The sequence below is a fragment of the Hyperolius riggenbachi genome, chromosome 4, assembly GCF_040937935.1.
Source record: "Hyperolius riggenbachi isolate aHypRig1 chromosome 4, aHypRig1.pri, whole genome shotgun sequence".
In the NCBI taxonomy this organism is placed as follows: domain Eukaryota; kingdom Metazoa; phylum Chordata; class Amphibia; order Anura; family Hyperoliidae; genus Hyperolius; species Hyperolius riggenbachi.
Window position 1 is genome coordinate 436218313 of NC_090649.1, and position 20322 is coordinate 436238634.

At 43.2% G+C, this 20322-nt stretch overlaps 1 protein-coding gene across 17 annotated transcripts in view; it reads left to right on the top strand.

Moving 5' to 3' along the window:
- PLCB4 (phospholipase C beta 4) overlaps nucleotides 1-20322 on the top strand; it is a 459946-nt gene that overhangs the window by 229811 nt on the left and 209813 nt on the right. For all 17 annotated transcript variants that reach the window (XM_068232509.1, XM_068232508.1, XM_068232514.1 and 14 more), the window contains 4 exons: nucleotides 3806-3906; nucleotides 9567-9647; nucleotides 12706-12765; nucleotides 16408-16551. In XM_068232509.1, coding sequence (XP_068088610.1) covers nucleotides 3823-3906; nucleotides 9567-9647; nucleotides 12706-12765; nucleotides 16408-16551 — 369 coding nt within the window. In that variant the 5' untranslated portion in view covers nucleotides 3806-3822. The remainder of the gene's footprint in view (nucleotides 1-3805; nucleotides 3907-9566; nucleotides 9648-12705; nucleotides 12766-16407; nucleotides 16552-20322) is intronic.

Sequence of the window (20322 nt, forward strand, 5' to 3'; positions counted from 1 at the left end):
TAGCAGGACCGTCCCGGCAGGCATCCCTCCCACAGGGGTCCCTCCCTAACCGCTCACCTGTCCGCCATGTCCTACAGCTGAAAGAAAACGTTTAAAAACACACGATTGGTTCACACGATGGCCAGGGGCCCCGGACCTCTTTCACTGGCCGGGGCCCCAAGGCCAACATGCGACACCTGGAGGGGAGTGCAGGTGGGCCTGGACTGCATCTATAGAACTGCAGGCCTCACTTGCCTCAATTAAGGTCAGTGTTCACGACTCCACCATAAGAAAGAGACTGGGCAAAAACGGCCCGCATGGCAGATATCCAAGGCGCACACCACTTTTAAGCAAAAAGAACATTAAGGCTCGTCTCAATTTTGCTAAAAAACATCTCAATGATTGCCAAGACTTTTGGAAAAATACCTTGTGGACCGACGAGACAAAAGTTGAACTTTTTGGAAGGTGCGTGTCCCGTTACATCTGGCGTAGAAGTAACACAGCATTTCAGCAAAAGAACATCATACCAACAGTAAAATATGGTTGGTGGTAGTGTGATGGTCTGGGGTTGTTTTGCTGCTTCAGGACCTGGAATGCTTGCTGTGATAGATGGAACCATGAATTCTACTGTCTACCAAAAAATCCTGAAGGAGAATGTCCGGCCATCTGTTCGTCAACTCAAGCTGAAGCGATCTTGGGTGCTGCAGCAGGACAATGACCCAAAACACACCAGCAAATCCACCTCTGAATGGCTGAAGAAAAACAAAATGAAGACTTTGGAGTGGCCTAGTCAAAGTCCTGACCTGAATCCTATTGAGATGTTGTGGCATGACCTTAAAAATGCGGTTCATGCTAGAAAACCCTCAAATAAAGCTGAATTACAACAATACTGCAAAGATGAGTGGGCCAAAATTCCTCAAGAGCGCTGTAAAAGACTCGTTGCAAGTTATCGCAAACGCTTGATTGCAGTTATTGCTGCTAAGGGTGGCCCAACCAGTTATTAGGTTCAGGGGGCAATTTCTTTTTCACACAGGGCCATGTAGGTTTGGAGTTTTTTTTTTCTCACTAAATAATAAAAACCATCATTTAAAACTGCATTTTGTGTTCAATTATGTTATCTTTGACTAATAGTTAACGGTTTTTGATGAGCAGAAACATTTACGTGTGACAAACATGCAAAAGAATAAGTAATCATGAAGGGGCCAAATAGTTTTTCACATCACTGTATATAGGGGGAGAACTATGGTGTTAGTGAGTAGTGGTAGAAAACCGGAAGCACTAAAATAGGTTTAGATTGCTTTATAGTGTAAGCTTGCAAGGGCAGAGCTCTCTCACCCTTTTGTGTCTTGGAATTTGTTATACATCTTTTTTCATCATGTTACGTTTGTCACTGTATTTACCAATTCTGTATGTTGTACCAATTTTGTATATTGGTGATTGTACACCATTCTCTGTATTATTATGTACCCCATGTTTGTTTCTTACTTTGTACAGCACCACAGAATAGGTTGGTGATTTATAAATCAATAATCATATAGGTGGGAACCTATGATGGTGGCACTTATATCGGCGGAAAACATGGACAACACTGTTATGGGGTTTACTAAAATATGGGCGGTTCTATGAAAGGGAACACTAGAATCAGGAACACTAGGAAGGGGGTGCATTATAGGGCGGCACTGTGGTGTAGTGGGTAGCACTCTTGTCTTGCAGCGCTGGGTCGTTGGTTTGAATCTCAGTCAGGGCACTATTTGCATTGAGTTTGTATGTTCTCCCTGTGTCTGTGTGGGTTTCCTCCAGGCACTCTGATTTCCTCCCATATCCCGAAAACATACAGAGAAGTTAATTGGCTTCCCCCTAAATTGGCCCTAGACTATGATACATACACTACACAACACAGACATATGACTATGGTAGGAATTAGATTGTGAGCCCTTCTGAGGACAATATACTCTGTACAGCACTGTGGAAGATGTAGGCACTATATAAATACTATAATAATAATAGGGGGTACTAGAATGGGAGAAGAATGTAATGTTCTATAGAAATACTAAACAATAGAAAGCATAATGGTCCATGGCATGATAGCAGCAGAACAAGTCTATACAGAATCTGTGGCCATTCTTTACATCAGGCCTGATAACAGCAAAATGATACAGATTAACACTATAAATCCCAGCATATTTTACTGGATAAACATGTGTTCCTTGTAATTGCTTTTCCCTACACTGCTTAGACAAAAGGAGATCAGGCCTGCCACATAAACTTCAATGCATAAATGTAATTCTGTCAACAACAAAAATCGCAGTACTTGTAAAGGTAATGAATTCTCAAAAACCATTAACTGCTTTGCACATTAAGGGCAAGCTGAAAATTGCATTCCCACTTTCAGCTGAGCCAGGAGGTCATGCAAGGGAGCTGTTTAAAGGGAACTTCTTTCTAATGCATCTCTGCTTCCGCCCACGGACGTAAACTAATTAAGGCTGGATTTATGATCAGAAAGGCTTTACTTTGATTTATGAGAGAGGCCGTTTTCACGAAAGCCAGGCTTCTTGGCAGGATATGTCCAAACATACATATTAAACCATTGTGTGTTAACAATTCCATTTCCTCAGAGACTCCCGCTTATTTTCTGACATGGGAGGCCGCTGAATGGAGAATATTATAGACATAAATAAAAGGCTTTTTAATTGTATGCTTTTTTTTTTTCTAGTGACTGTAAATTGTGTAGATTGTTTTGTGATCCAGCAGCAAGAAGCTTTTTTCTTTTTTGTAATGTATTTCGGTAGCTGGCATGTGATAAGTGTTACAAGAGGAACTTTAACCCAAGCACAGGATGTTAATAATATGTCTTTTTCCATGAAAGCAGGAAGTAGACACCTTGCAGATATATTGCAGGATTTGTATCCGCTGTAACAAAGAAATGTTTTTCTTTAAAGGTTATCATGCTGTTGCGTGTCTTTTAGAGCAGAGAGGAAGTTCTGGGTTCAGGTCCTGCTTTTAAGCTGGTGAAGTCATCAGCTGAGCTTAAAGAGAACCAGAGACGAAGCACCCTCATGTATATATCAGCGGGAACATGACAGTAAACACCTACTCTGCTCTCTGTTTCATTTTTCACTGCTCATTCTGCCTGTTATCAGCTCTGATAAGAATCCCCGACTGAGCATTCAGTCTAGCTTTGCCCCAGAATGATTATAGCTGAGTCAGTCTTCTGTGATGTCTTTTCAAGCCCAAGCCCGCCCCCTTGTGGCTCTGCTTTCCTGCTATGACAGGCTAAACTCTCTAAATGCATACAGGGAGCATTTCCTTTTCCTTTTTTCTTTTTTTCTGTCCTGTTCAATAGTTCAGGTCCACTTTAAGGTGGGAAAAATAGCAGCTTAATAAGTAGGTTAAAAAAATTCATGAGAGTTTATGTGAATCAACTCCAATGTGCGCAATTAAAAATATCAAAATACTTAGCATAATCAAAATTATTGTTTTGGGAAGAGATGTACCCCAAATGCACTCAAATCATCATCAGTATGGGGGAGGGGGGGGGGGGTAGCTGTCAATTTATAGCTTGACTCTGGTAACAAAAACTTTCGAACCTTGCTGGCTGGATTACAGTAAGTAGAATTACAAGCCCAGCAGTTTTTCTGTATCATTATATTGGCTCAGCGACAAGTATAAATTCCCTTTAAACATAATCCGTGGCAGATCCATTTTTTTCCTTTTCTTATTTTCAGCTTTGTTGTCAATTATATTGGGACAATGTGAACACTTGTTGCAGATCAATCTGCCAACCTTTAATAACATCAAGGTTCTCTGTTCGTGTTTTATCTTCCAGACCTGTAACAAACAGACATGGCCAAAGCGTATGAATTCAACTGGCAGAAGGCCGTCCCCGCTTTCATGCAGGAGGGAGCCGTGTTTGACAGATATGAGGAGGTAAGGGGGTGAGCGGCTCTTTGTTGTCACAGTGAGACATCTGTAATGAGGACGATAATGCAGTCATGTCTGAGAATGGGAAAACAGGTGCTCTTGTGAGTCCCTCTTCCTGCAAAACATCAGTTTCATTTCAGTGACGTGGCAGCTGCTTTGTGAGATTGGGAGGAGAGTGTGGGAGCTGTGAATGGGGTATTCTGTAATAAGACATTATCAATCAATGTTCTAGAAGAAAGAATGGTTTGTGTTCTGTAATATACTCTACTACAATATTTATAAATGACCTCATGGTTTCAATGTGGAGTAGTTTTTAGTCCCATATTTTACATGCTAAAGCTCAGGAACTGTTTAAGGAGCCATGGACGGGGGCCACAGGGCAAACTGAAGTTGGGGACCTCCCCAACCCCCCCCCGGTATAGAAAGACAGATTCCCCTCTTAGATAGGAGTCTCCCTCCCCCCATAGGCAGAATTTCCCATCACTTACCTCTTCAGGTTCCCGACATCTTCAGAGTCTTCTCCTCATCATCGCCACCTAGCGGCTGGACTTCATTACTGCAGCTGATACCTCGCATCATGTGATTCTCCACCATGTACTGACAAATCACTTTAAAGCGGATCCGAGATGAAAAACGAACTATAACAAGTAACGTGTCTATATATCTTATCTAAAGTTTAGATAGTTTACACAGCAAATCTAGCTGCAAACAGTTTCAACAGTATATGATTATTTATACCTGTGATACAATAACAGCAGCCATGTTCTGTTTGTCACATTACACAGGCAAGCTGATCTGCATCTCCAGCCCTCAGCCTGTGAAAATGCCCCCTCCTCCTCCCCTCTGCCTCTGAAATCTCTGGCTAGTAACACCTCCCCCTCCTCCTGCCCAGACTAATCTCCCATAAGCCCTTGCTACTTTCTGAAAATGCCAAGGCACTCTGAAAACTTGTGGGCGTGGCTTGTTTAGTTTATAGGGAATTAGAGTATTAAAACAAAATAGTATTTGGCTTGAGGGATGCCCTATAAACTATATGAAAGGAACACAATTATGCAATGAGTAAAAGTTCATCTCAGATGCACTTTAATGAGAGATGTGAGGAGGTGTGTAGTCCAGAGGAGTCCCAACCACTTCTTAGGGCCCATTTCCACTATCGCGAATTCGCATGCGTTTTTCGCATGCAAATTCGCATAGCAATACAAGTGAATGGGACTGTTTCCACTTGTCAGGATTCCTTTGCGTTTTTCTGTGCAGAAAAAATTCGCATGGCAGAGCCATCAGAATTCGCATATCGCATACCACTATGCGATTCGCATACAATGTATTTAATAGGAAATACGCATGAGGTTTGGGTATGCGAATTTTCATAACAATGGAAAAGCACACCAGCAATGCCATGGTTAAATTTGAGAACATCGTCATCCATGCGAATTCGCATGAAAATTCGCATGGACTCAAATGCGAAATTTGCATCCGCATGCGAATTTTTACCGCGGCGATTCGCACAGCACAAGTGGAAATGCAGCCTTACAGATACAGGAAACATAGAGAGAGAGAGACCAGGAGCCCCTTATGGTGTAGTATATTAATGTCAAGTTCTGGATAAATACAAAGTGATGAGGTACTCACAAAGGTGGGTTGTAAGACCAGCAACCACAGTATAAAAACAAGTGAGGAAATCCCATCTCCAGTGTCTACAATATTCATCTTTTCAGACACTGCTTTATTTAATCTGAGGAAGCGGACTGTGCTCCGCAATACGCGTTATCATTTTTGTGTCTGATTATTAAAATGTCTTTCCTATATTGGCATTGCCCTTCTTCTTAGGGCCCTTTTCCACTAGCAATCGCTAGCGTTCACGCTGAACGCTGGCGATTGCTGAATCGCAAAGTGCAGGAAACATCCGGCGATTGCGTTCACGATTTTGCTATGCTCTAGTGCATAGCAAAATCGCGGCAAATATCGCTCCACATCGCGATCGCGTTTGAGGCAAAAACGAATTGCGGTAGTGGAAATAACCTACCGCGATTCCTATGTTATTTATCAAACCCTAGCGATTGTAAAATTGCTAGCGGTTTGCGATTTTGCGATTCAGCTAGCGCTAGTGGAAAAGGGCCCTTAAAGGTAATCCATTTTATAATTATTACACCCATGGTTATTTTTTGGGGCGCCTTCTTCTTCCCAGTGACCTTAATGAGAGACACCGGCTGCAGCAATTGAGAGCAGCTCGGAGCAGCGCTGGGGAGAAGAAGCTGAGTCTGTGCAGGAACCTGGAGAGGTGAGTTTATGGCTCGGCCCTGGCAGCTACATGTGGGAAGAGATCAATTGGCAGGGTCTGATGGCGCGGGCCCATGGGCAATTGCCCCTATTGCCTGTATGGCAGCTCTGTCTACACCTGCGCAATCACTGTCCATCAATGATCTTATTTAACCAGGTCATTAAAGTCAACTTTATTGGCCAAGTACGACAAATGTTGCACCCGGAATTGTTCACATGGCATTGGCAATAATACACATGACAGACATAGCATGGACAAAAAACGGGAGATATACAGGATCTTTTCAAAAAATTAGGATATTGTGATAAAGTTCATTATTTTCTGTAATGTACTGATAAACATTAGACTTTCATATATTTTAGATTCATTACACACAACTGAAGTAGTTCAAGCCTTTTATTGTTTTTCTTATTGATGATTTTGGCATACAGCTCATGAAAACCCACATTTCCTATCTCAAAAAATTAGCATATTTCATCCGACCAATAAAAGAAAAGTGTTTTTAAAACAAAAAAAGTCAACCTTCAAATAATTATGTTCAGTTATGCACTCAATACTTGGTCGGGAATCCTTTTGCAGAAATGACTGCTTCAATGCGGCGTGGCATGGAGGCAATCAGCCTGTGGCACTGCTCAGGTGTTATCAAGGCCCAGGATGCTTCGATAGCAGCCTTAAGCTCATCCAGAGTGTTGGATCTTGCGTCTCTCAACTTTCTCTTCACAATATCCCACAGATTCTCTATGGGGTTCAGGTCAGGAGAGTTGGAAAGGCCAATTGAGCACAGTAATACCATGGTCAGTAAACCATTTACCAGTGGTTTTGGCACTGTGAGCAGGTGCCAGGTCATGCTGAAAAATGAAATCTTCATCTCCATAAAGCTTTTCAGCAGATGGAAGCATGAACCCACTTTTGAACCAGAAACAGCGGCAGAAGCGCCTGACCTGGGCTACAGAGAAGCAGCACTGGACTGTGGCTCAGTGGTCCAAAGTACTTTTTTCAGATGAAAGCAACTTTTACATGTCATTCGGAAATCAAGGTGCCAGAGTCTGGAGGAAGACTGGGGAGAGGGAAATGCCAAAATGCCTGAAGTCCAGTGTCAAGTACCCACAGTCAGTGATGGTCTGGGGTGCCATGTCAGCTGCTGGTGTTGGTGCACTGTGTTTTATCAAGGGCAGGGTCAATGCAGCTAGCTATCAGGAGATTTTGGAGCACTTCATGCTTCCATCTGCTGAAAAGCTTTATGGAGATGAAGATTTCATTTTTCAGCACGACCTGGCACCTGCTCACAGTGCCAAAACCACTGGTAAATGGTTTACTGACCATGGTATTACTGTGCTCAATTGGCCTTCCAACTCTCCTGACCTGAACCCCAGTTCAGAGTGGGCGGTAAGGGAATTATGCCGTCATATTAACAGATTCACAGTGTTTCCCTGCATGTGAGAGGGGTAGGGAAACGCTGCTCCATTCAATGGAGTGCCATCCATATCGCACTGCAAATGTGGCCGACATGCTGCAGATTTCTGCATGGCACTGCTTAGCGATTCAGGCTGTGTCTTCACACCACAATGGGAGCCGCGGGCAAATCGGAAACGATCTGGCTTTCTGGTCTCTACCCACGCCCCAAAAACAAGTTAATTGGCTTCCCCCACAAATTGTCCCTAGACTATGATACATGCACTACACGATACATACATAGACATACGACTATGGTAGAGATTAGATTGTGAGCTCCTCTGAGGGACAGTTAAAGTGAACCACAGATGAAAAAATAAAAAAAATTGTACATACCTGAGGCTTCTTCCAGCCCCATCTGCCTGGATCGCTCCCACGTCGCCATTCTCCGCTGCCGCAGCTTCGGGAAACGTTTCCCCGCACTGCCGTCAGTCAGAGCCAGTCTAGCGTAAGAGAAGTGCGCTGTTTGTGGATCTCTCCAGCAGCCTCTGGAGAGATACGTAGTGGGCGCACTTCTCCTGGGTAGGTTGGCTCCGATGACGTCAATGACGGGACACGGTTTTCGTAGCTGCGGGCAGCGGAGGACGGCGGCGTGGCGGCGATCCAGGCGGATGGGGCTGGGGGAAGCCCCAGGTATGTATAAAATCTTTTTCATGTTGTCATCTCTGGTTCCCTTTAAGTGACAAGACAAGGGCCTCCATTCAGCTTATCTCCTGTCTTTAATAACATTTCTAGAGTGATCACCATGGTGATGAGGCATGTAGTACTCAGCAAACCTTTTACCTCAGGCAAACCTAAAGTTAACTCTGCTGTCTTTAAGTTAACTATTCAATCCTTAAAATAACTCCAGAGTTAAAGACAGGCTGTTTATTAACTGCGTGTGAAAATAACTACAGAGGAGGTAAATTAACTACAGAGGAGGTAACTTAAGGAATGAAGAGATAAGATAACTCTCTCACTGTGTGAGGTAAGTTTTCTCTTGCCTTATTATCTCCAGCATGATCTTAGTGAATTGAGGCCAATGTGCTCTGTACAGTGCTGCGGAAGATGTTGACACTCTATAAATAATAAATGAATATTGTAAAGCAGTAAGCAATATTTATTCATTATGTTTTTTGACTACAGTTCCTCTTAACCTTCCTGGTGGTAACCCCGAGTCTCAAGGGGGAAAATAAAAAAGCAGCCAGGAACATCTCAAGCTTGACTCAGAGTTGCCGCGGGGAGGTATAGGGAGACAGCAACAGCATGGCAGGATTTCAACTCACCTCCCCAGGAACCAGACGCCAGCAGCCATTCTTCTTCCGGTCCTCGGAGGCTCTGGATCCCTCAGGTGAGATCAACGCTTGTCGACATGATGACAGACGGTGATCTCACTATAGCACTGCTTTGCACTGTTTTTAGACCCTAAAATCCGGAAATAAACATACCGCCAGGAGGTTAATGACCCAGTTCTCTGTTGAATGCAACAGTTAGTGGATTTCATTAGCTGGTTAGGAACATTTTTAGCCCAGTCCTAGAAGTGATTTATGACACTCAAAAAATGCATTAGTAGAAATATTGTGTTTCTGACAGTTCAATAGTTCTACCTTGTTTCCTGTCGAACCCACATAAAAGCTACAGCTGGGGAGCGCCATCCAACTTACGTGAGCGGCATTTGCTGATCGCACCACATGTGCGCTTGTTATACCCTCACGGTACATTGACATGTGTCAGGGCGGCTGACACGCTACGGTGGATTTGATCATTATTTCTGAAACATTTCTCACATCTTAGATTGTCACATACATTTGTATTTCCACACAGCATACCTGCGTGTCAAAGGATTGTCTTTCAGTACTCTGCAGAGTATTGTTATCCAGCCTATAATAGGCATTTGCTGGTGGAGCCTGCTGTGTGATAACGTTTAACGCCTCTCCTTTCTTCCTGTCCTTTTTAGGAGTCGTTTGTTTTCGAACCGAATTGCCTCTTTAAAATGGATGAGTTTGGCTTCTTTCTTTCGTGGAAGAGCGAGGGAAAGGTATGTTGTATTTGGCAGGCTTTACCCTTGTGCATTAGTATGCAGCACACGTGGAATAGCCAGTGGATTACAGTCATTTAGATTCAGGCTAGGCAACATCTATGTAAAAGTTTGTAATGTAAAAAATAAATTAGTGATGGGACTTTTTGCAGCTTTTGCACCAGTTCCCTTGCCCCTTGATAGTCGAAGTCTTAAATTATGCAGAAATTGTGATCTGGGACATTTGAAAGCTACTTGTTCGAAGCAGTGACTCGTTTAGTGGTCTGGTATTTGACTAAAGCACTGCGCCCGAAGCAGGTAATGTGGGTGCAAGGTTTCGTGCAGTAAAAAGGCGCCTACCTTGTTATTTTGGTGGGGATCATTACACAAGAGTGGTGCAGCTATCTGCAGAGAAAGTGTATAGCGGTGTAAAGCGACACTGATACTGGCAGAGATGGGGTGGGGGGGGGGGAGTAGGTTAGTGTAAAGGTGGCTATACACGATACAATACAATGATCCAATTTTATGTAAATTCGATAAAAATGATCGGTTGTACAGAGAAATTGATTTTTTTTTTGTATTCGTTCAAGAAAGAGTGTTAGTGTTAGTTTCTTGATGTAATTTTTTCAGTTTCCAATCATTTTTTTTCAACTTTGGGGAAAAAAATAACATGTGTGGTACATTGGTCAGACTTTTAAAATGTTACAATCGGTCAGAAAAATTGATTGCAGTTCTTGAATTGAAAAGATATCTAAAAAAATGTATGGTGTGTGGCCACGTTTAGGCTTCAGTAGAGGGAGAGTCAGTAGTGTGATAAGGTTAGTGAAATATCCAATATCCAGTAAAATTTCCAATGCTCCGCTCAGGCCTGGGGGGTCGTAGTCGAGGAGTCTAAGTAATTTTGGGTACCTGGAGTCGGATTTTTGTACCCACTCCATAACCCTATCCGAATTATCCACTGCCCAATAGTAGAATAGCGGGCATTTTAGTGATATTCCACCAGCGGCTTTCTCCAGCACCCAAATTAGCCCTGTTCCATCGTTACATGTATGCCACTGCACCCTCTAGTTAGTTTTTTCATTGTGTGCTTGTGGCAGACTGTAGTTCCACTATAATGTATTTGAACGCGGGGTGGCAGGGTGTTAAGGTGCGTACACAAGCACTACTCTAATGAACGACGGGTACGGCAGACACTCCCGCTGGGCGAGCTTTCTTCCGACAGTAGTGCGTGTGTACAGTCTGTCGGCAGACTGATAAGGCTGTTTCTGAACAATCCGCTCAGCTTTCATTACAATAGTGTGTGTGTACGCACCTTTAACTACTTAATTACCGCCCCACGCCAATAGGCGTAGTTGCAGGGGCAGCCCCAGGACTGCCTAACGCCAATTGGCGTCAAGTCCTGGGGATGGGATGCGCGCGCATCTCCTGCTTGAGGGGCGGAGCTCCGCCCTGACTTCAGTCTCCGAGGGGCGATTGCCGCTCGGGAGACTGTTAGACGTCTTTACCCATTGTACAGCGCTGTGATCAGCAGCAGTGTTGTACTGGGGACAGCCGATCACACTGATTGGCTGGCGGGGGGAGGGAGGGGGGATTTATACATATATAGAAAAACAGAACATTTTTATTAAAAAACAATTAAATAAACAAATGTCTGGGGGGCGATCAGACCCCACCAACAGAGAGCTCTGTTGGTGGGGAGAAAAGGGGTGGGGGAATCACTTGTGTGCTGAGTTTTACGGGCCTGCAGCTCTGCCTTAAAGCTGCAGCGGCCCATTTAGTTAAAATTGCTCTGGTCTTTAGGGGGGGGGGGGTTCACTGCAGTCCTCAAGTAGTTAAGGTAGCTATACATCAGAAGAATAGATTTGACCAAGAGACAAATTTATCTCTAATTTAATATGATTAGAGATAAATTTCTCTCTTTTCGATTTTGCACATGCACTACGGACTGATTCCCATCCGATTTCAGCAGGAAATCATCAGGGAATCGGCTGAGCCTGCAGCGTCCTCCCGGCTGCTGCCTCCAAAATGTATAAATGCATGTAGTGTGTGCATTTATACATTACCTGTCCTGTAGCAGCTTCCGCACGGTGTCTGTCCATCTCGCCAGGTAACAGCCGCATACACGCTAGCGGCGCATAGCGTCTGACGTCAGCCACTATGCGCCGCCAGCATGTATGCGGAACCCGGCGAGATGGACAGAAACCCCGTGGAGTCTGATACTGGACAGGTGATGTATAAATGCACACACTACATGCATTTATACATTGCGACGGCGGGGGTTTCATCGTCTCATCGCTCGTTCGCAAATCGACCACAGTACCACCGCACACCCGACCATCCAACTTCGTCCCGACATCTTGCAGCATGCGCGATCGACCGTGCGGCCAATTTCCGTCCCGAAATTGTTCGCTTTGTCGGTCGGGCATGCACTTGGCAACACCAATTTTCATCCGATTCGATTATAATAATCGAGTTGGATGGTCGATTGGTTGGTTGGTCGGCTGTTGTATGGCCACCTTTAGTTACAGTCTTCAACAACCCTACTTATTTGTGCTGTTATCTGCTTTTTACAATGCTCTATGTGGCCTAGTGCACACCAGAGCGGTTCGGCTGCAGTTTGCGATCCGCTTGCGGGTGCGGATCTGCTAGGGTAATGTATTTCAATGGGCTGGTGCACACCAGAGCGGGAGGCGTTTTGCAGAAACGCATACTCCCGGGCTGCTGCAGATTTTGGATTGCGGATGCGTTTCTGCCTCAATGTTAAGTATAGGAAAACCGCAAACCGCTCTGAAAAACGGCACTTCAGAGCGGTTTGCGAGGCGTTTTTTGTTACAGTAGCTGTTCAGTAATAGCTTTACTGTAACAATACATGAAATTTACTATACCAAAACCGCTACACAAAACCGCAAAACGCTAGCTGAAATGCTGCAGAAAAATAAGAAAAAGCGTTTCAAAATCTGCTAGCATTTTGCGGATCTGCTAGCGGTTTTTGGTGTGCACTAGGCCTATGTGATAATGTTATAATAATAGTATAGGTAGTGTAGGTTTTAAATAGTTTTAATGCTTCTTTGTTATACAGGAAGGTCAAGTTTTGGAATGTTCCCTGATCAACAGTATACGGTGCGCTGCGGTGCCAAAGGTAACGTCTCCTTATTCCTTTCTACTTTGAACAAAACGTTATTTGTTTTGCATAATTGTTGTGGTAATGCAATTAACTGATAAAAAAACAAGGTGGTCATACAGTATATATATTATAGAGCTTGCCTGCTCTCCTTTTCAAAGTATGTGAAATTTATGATAAAGCCGTTCAATCCTTCTCTGGTTAAACAGGAATAATGAGAGGCGGTCCGGCTGGGGGAAAGTTGATAATTCATCAGTTCCACAAATGACATCAGAGTATGAGAGAGACCTTATAATAATGAGTATAAAATGTCAGGTGCTAAATGTCACAGAAGAGCGGTGTATGTGCACAATGCACCTGACTATAGAGCGGCTCGGGCTGTCACATGGGAAGCGAGATGACATTGTGCAGGCACGGGCGGAGATACTGCAGAAATCACTTATCCCGCTTTATACGTTTTATGCTGCTGTGTCCTAATAATCAGTGGCTTTAAAGGAAACGTGGACTCTTGCACAGAACAGAAGGAAACCATAGAGAAATGCACCCTGTATGTATTAGTTTAGCCTGTCTAATTACCCCTCATTTGTGTCTAAGCACAAGTTGTAATTTGATCTCTTCTCTGTGTCACCTGACTGCCATGGCAGTTAAGCTCATTTAAAAGCACAGGAAGTTCACAATATGTCTTCTTCCATGAAAGCAGGAGTTCTATAAGCTGTACCAAAGAAATGTTGTTTTTTTTAAAGTTATTATGCTGTTGCATATCTTTTTGAGCAGAGAGGAAGTTCTTAATTTAGGTCCGCTTTAAAAGAAACCTGTAGTTAAAAGAATATGGAGGACATTATTTTTATTTCCTTTGAAGACATGCTAGGTGCAGGGCTGTGGAGTTGAGATGTCGGAGTCGGAGCAATTTTGGGTACCTGGAGTCGGAGTTGAAGTGGGAGTCAGTTGTTTCATAAACTGAGGAGTCGGGGAGTCGGAGTCGGATGATTTTTGTACCAAATCCACAGCTCTGGTAAGTATTATGGTGCTCATACACGATACAATAAAAATGTTCACTTTTCCCATTTATTCGATCTAAATGATCGAATCGAATGAAAATTTAAAATATTTTTTTTTTCCGATCAAGAAATTTGAACGATTATCCCGTTTTTTCGAGAAAAATCTGATCGCACATGCTGGAAAAATCTTTATATTCGATCTAACGGAATAATCGAACTAAATGATCTAATCGAAAAAAAAATGAAAAATTGTACCATGTATGGCCACCTTTAGACTAAGGAGTCGGAATCGAGTAGTCTGAGTCAGAGTAATTTTGGGTACATGGAGTCGGAGTCGGTAGTTTCATGAACTGAGGAGTCGGGAGTTGGATGATTTTTGTTACCGACTCCACAGCCCTGGCTAGATGCCTCACTATCATGCTGATTGGCTTCAGTAGTGTCTAGTGATAGGCTAAAATTTTGCATAATTGTAATTTTGCATCGTAATTTACCATTACGATGTGAAATCCTAATGCGAAATTTCAGGTAAATTCATAATTCATTTTCTTTGTAAACTTCAGGAACCATAATTTTGCAATTTGGTGTAATTTTAGTGTAATTTTGTGCCAATTTTAGCGGTTTGTAGCAAAGTCCCCATACATGCTATTGTCACCAAAATTGCTGTGCATGTTAAAGGAAATAGTGAGAATATGGCAAACAAAATAATTTTTCAACAGGACCTTGTAGTGTTTGAGAAAACCAATTTTAATAACGCAAAGGAAACATGTTTTTTAAACTGTCACTTCTGAGTTTAAAAACCATTTTCCCTTTACATTTTTTAAAACCAGTTTTCTCAAAAACTACAAGATCTTTTTTGGAAAAATGTTTTCTTGTTCCCACCTTTCTCCATAACATACGCAGCAATTTGAGTTGTACAAACATGTATGGGGGTTTTGCTATTCAGCGCAAGAGTTTGCATGAATGCAATGAAATTTACATGGAAATGATGCAAAATTACGAATGGATTACACAAAATCAGGTGAATGTCCAAATCATAATTATTTATGGTCGTAATTGCAAAAATGTATTCAAAATTTTGCTTAATCGCAATTAGTACTATATTTTTTGGACTATAAGACTCACTTTGTCTCCCCCAAAAGTGGGGAAAATGTCACAGCGTCTTGTAGTCCAAATGCAGGGAGTTCCTGACTTGTGAATGCCTGCCAATATGAGCCTCCAACCGACTGCAGTGTTGAGGACTCCCTGTACTGTGCCCATGCAGAGTAGGACACAGGGAAACAAACGGAGTATACAGGGGGGACACAAAAGAGCATAGAGGAGGACAGAGGAGGACACATGGGGAACAGAGGAGGACACATGGGGAACAGAGGAGGACACATGGGGGGCAGAGGAGGACACATGGGGGACAGAGCAAGACACAGGAGGACACAAGGGGGACAGACAAGGACACAAAGGGGGACACAGGGAGACACAAGAGGTACAAGGGGACATGAGGTACAAAGGGGGTATAATCCACAAGATGCCCCTTCACCATGGATGCACCAGGTTAAGTATATATTTTTTCCTCTGGTGTTTGTCCTCTAAACCTAGGTGCGTCTTATGGTCAGGAACGTCTTATAGTCCGAAAAATACGGTAAATTATGATCATCACTAGTAGAGTCACACACCTGACCTGAGCATTCTAGATCCGCAATTTAATATTATATGGTACTAGTAGACCCAAGACCGTTTAAAAACGGGCTCTAGGTCTCTTTTTTTAACGCCGCCGCTGCCAGTCACTGCGCATGCGTGCGCACCAGATGCGCGCGCCCGGCGTGCACCAGCCGTGCGCACGCAACTGCCCGCCCACCAACCTCCCTCCCTGGTCCCTCCAGCTGTACGTTACTGCGCACATGCGCAGTAACAAATTACCAGGGACACATGGACGCTGGTTAACTACTGGACGCAGCGACACAGGGCTTTTATTGTATAGGATGGATCTATTATTGCAACCTCAAAAAGTTATATGGGCAGTGCTTTTATATTGTCTAATGCGTTGTGTTAATGTGTGATATAATGTTCTTGTTGTAAATGAGGCCGTAAAGCAGACCTGTAATGGGGGAGATGGGGTGGGTAAACGTTAGCTTCTCATCTCTGTAGCTGAAAGCCGCTGGATGGTCCACAGGTTTCCTGATCCTTTTTGAGCCATCTGTTCTTGCACAGAGTCCCTCTTCATATGGCTGGGGTCCCGGCCATGGACAATTGCATTCAAAATATGGCCCTTACATGTTCTGGGATCACTGACTTTTTCTTCCTACGTCTTACTCCTTACTCGTGCATGTCCAGTCCAGATGCACTCGTCCATGGTGGGAGCACGGCCACAAGAAACCTATTTGACAAGCCTTTATTAAATAGGTTTAGAGAGATGTTATGCTGGTAGAGTGGGATGTAGGAAGATCTAGGGAGCCCCCTCTGGACTATCCAGAGACTTCCCACTACTGAGGTACGGTAAGTATATAACTTTGCTTATTCTTTTTTTTTTTTTTTTTTTTTTTGCTTCAGGTATGCTTTAATATTGTATTGTGGAGTGTGTTCTTTGCTGTATTGCATGATGAAATAGATTCAAGGCTAAGGTTGTTCATTTTCTGGAAAATGGGATTTCAATATTTGTCATCTGTTTCAGGATCCGAAAATCCTGTCTGCCCTGGAGTCTGCTGGAAAAGCTGAAAACGAGCTGGAAGGCCGGATAGTATGTGTCTGCTCCGGGACGGACCTGGTGAACATCAACTTCATTTACATGGTAGTTGAGAGCGTGGAAGTAGCAAAGGTACAGGCCCATTAAGTTCTTCTGGTGTTCCTGCTATGTTTCTGTTGCGGCTGTCACGTACTACTGGATGACTTATTCAGGCATGGCAAGAAGTGATTCTGGTAACAACAATAAACCACAAAGGAACAACAAACACGCATACACGATGTCAAGTCCATAAATTAATCATGCATCTAGATAATATAAACAGACATCTATTTAGTAAATGGTTTCCCTTGAAACCTTCAACAAATTACGAGACGGTTCTTTGATGCTTCCAAACAAAAAGGGTGAACCTTGGTTTACCACCACTTACCTTCTACAAAAACAAAACCTTTTATTGAGCCTAAAATACACTTGGCCAATATACACTGAGCATATAGTATTAAACTACACATTAATCAAACTCTCCCAAGAGGAACAAACTACTTTTTTCAAACGTTCCAGACACTCGAAAAGCAAAGTGGAAGTGACATTAAAGCAAACCTAAACATAAGGCACATTTTCACAGCAACCACGTTGGTTAGTGTAAATCGGGTATCAAACTCCAACATGTAAGGGACCAAAATCTAGTAAAAAAGTCCAGGCTGTATTGTCTCAAATAAAGTGCCCTAACTATGGTGACCAGGGGGGCTGTCCTTGCTCCTTCCCTGCTCCTCCCCCTTCTTCAGAGTAGCACAGTGGAGTAGTTTAATATTCACCTGCTCTAGTGCTGTGTTAGGTCTTCTCAAATCTTCCTGGCAGCTACACGCTCTATGCTGCATATACCTCTGGCTCTGTATGCAGGTCATGTGATCAGAACTTGGAGGTATGGAGGTATAGAGCGTGCTGCTGCTGGGAAGAACAGAAGAGACAAGACACAGCACTGGTGTAGATAAATATTACACTGCTCTGCTATGTGGGGAGAAGGTAGTGGGGGGGGGGGGGGTGGAAGTGTGTGTGTCTTACCAGCCACACAGGTGGAGTTGGGTCCAAGAAGGGGACCCTACGCTAATTTTGCAGATGGTCGCATGAGTAGTTGCTGCAGGCTCAAACTGACAATGTTTCAACCTTTCAAGCTCTTTAGGGCCACATAAAATGGCAGTGAGGGCCACATTCAGGCCTTGTGTGTGACACCTGTGGTGTAGATCATGTGTATTATTACCTTTGAAATTGTGTTTTTCAAATTTGTGAACCCTTGTGGTATAACCATGATTGCCTGCAGCGACGCACAATGCCTACAGTCCTCCTGTTGCCTAATTTTTCTTCTTAGCCATCTGAGGTCTTAAAATTTCTCACCGCCTACTTTCTGTGAACTATAAGTCCCGCCTCCTTGTTCAGACATGTGGTTTGTACTGAAACACAAGAGTGCTGGGAAATGAGCTGCAGTGCAGTTAGCGTGTTGTGTCCACCACTTGGCCTCCTTACACTGTTTATATTCACTCGTCATTCTGACTGCTGTTACAGTTTGCCTTTTTATGTTAATGGATTTAGTCAGTCTTAAAAGTGAGTCGAGCTTCTGTGCAGATCAGTGAAGTTATCCTTCACATTAACCACTGAAGGACAAGGCTTACACCCCTCTAGTGACCAAGCTATTTTTAAAAATTCAGCACACTGCAGCTTTAACAGTGTGCTGCACGGCGATACAGCTTTGCAGACAAATGAGTATGCCCACCAACAGAGCTTTCTGTTGGTGGGCTCTGATCACTGCTGCAGGATTTTTTATTATAATGATTAATTTGTTATTTTATTTTTATAATAAGTGTGTAATTTTTTACCCCTAACCCCTCCATCCTTCTCCTCGATGGCCAATCAGGGCAATCCTCTCTTATAGGCATCAGCCTATGAGAGGACATTGCGTTCGGAGCCGCTCCAGGGTACAGCCAAGTGACAGAGCTGTCCCTAGTACAGCGCTGCGGTAGATCGCACTCTAATTACGCTTTTTTTTTAAGTGAAAAACCGCAAGCGTATTACAAAATGATTTTCAAAAGCATTTTCATTTGAAAGTCACATTTTCCATTATTTTTACAAATAATAATGTGGAAAGAATATCGGCATTTTCACTCATCACTGTTGGTGTTACAAAATAGGGCAGAAATGAATGATGCTTATGTATATGGAATTATGGCTCAAGGCCCCATTTTAAAAGACACCTGAAGTGAGAGGGATATGGAGGCTGCCATATTTATTCCCTTTGAAACAATCCCAGTTGCCTGGCTGACCTGCAGATCTATTTGGCTGCAGTGGTGTCTGAATAAAGGTGATTCACAAACGATTGTTTATGAATGATTCTTTGTATGAACGATAGGAAATGATCGTTTGGGCCCACTACTGGACAAAAATCTCCCAACCAATCTGATCAGATTAACGAAATCGGCATCCTGCCAATCTAATTGGATTGATTAGGAGATTAGGGGCTTGATTCACTAACCGGCGCTAAGTGTTAGCGCTGGAGTAAAAAAGAGTTTTCCGGCGCTAAGCCGGTTATTGTGCCTTATCTGAGGTTAGTGTGCCTTATCTGAGGTTAGTGTGCCTTATCTGAACTTAGTGCCCCTTAAGTAGCTTTGTGCACACTAAAAGATGCACAAAGCTACATCGCACACTGCAGATAAGGCACACTAACCTCAGATAAGGCACACTAACCTCAGATAAGGCACACTAACCTCAGATAAGGCACACTAACCTCACATAAGGCACACTAACCTCAGATAAGGCACACTAACTCAGATAAGGCACACTAACCTCAGATAAGGCACACTAACCTCAGATAAGGTTAGCGCTGTAGTTTGTGCCCACTAAGTGATAAGGCACACTAACCAGCTTAGCGCCGGTTAGTGAATCAAGCCCCATATCTATTAGTGGTCGCAAACTATAAATTGCTAATTATTCATATGAAAAATTGTTCATAAACAATCGTTTGGCAAATTGTACCATTAGTGGCCACCTTGACAACAGAAACAAGCATGCAGCTAGTCTTGTCAGATCTGACAATAATGTCAGAAACACCTGATCTTCTGCATGCTTGTTCAGGGGCTATGGCTAATAGTATTAGAGGCTGAGATTTAGCAGGGTAGCCAGGCAATGGGTGTTGCTTAAAAGGAGATTAATATGGCAGCCTCCATATCCTCGCTTCAGTTGTTCTTTAAGTCATCAAAGAAACACCGAGCTACAAGTACAAAAAAACTTTAATTTCTCAATGTGTTTAGTGTATTTAAATACAAGGAAGTTATCATATTCCCTACTGTCAAGTGATTGATGGACACCCTAGATAATAGGCCTCTGCATAGCTGTGTGTTGTTGTTGACACAATACATGCCCACTTTGGGATTGCTTAAAACAGAATGTTTTAGCAAAGTTTTCAAAGGAAGCTTCAACCAGTAATTCAAGTTGTTGAAAAATTAATTGCACCTACAAATATAAGTAGCAGAATGCTTTTATCCAAATTGAAGCTCCAGTTATTACACTTTTTAATATGTTGCGGAAGAATCAGAATCTGTGACAGATTTGAATTGCCCTCTGGATTTTATGTGATGACTCACCTGCAAGACTGAATTATACCAGATCAAACTCCCACCAAGTCTGCAAAAATACCCGTCGCCAAATTTTAATTAAAAACAGAGATATTAATTGCACATTTCTGCTAGCGCATGGAAGGCCATGGTGCTTCATCAGGGATATTTCTGTCACTGCGGTCCTATTCTACAGCGTTGACCTCAAAGAGTGGACGGTGCATACGAAAAATAAGACTCTGTCCCCCTTTCCCCCTGTGTGTCCACTGTGTCCCCCTGTGCGTCCCCTTCTGTCCCCCTGTGT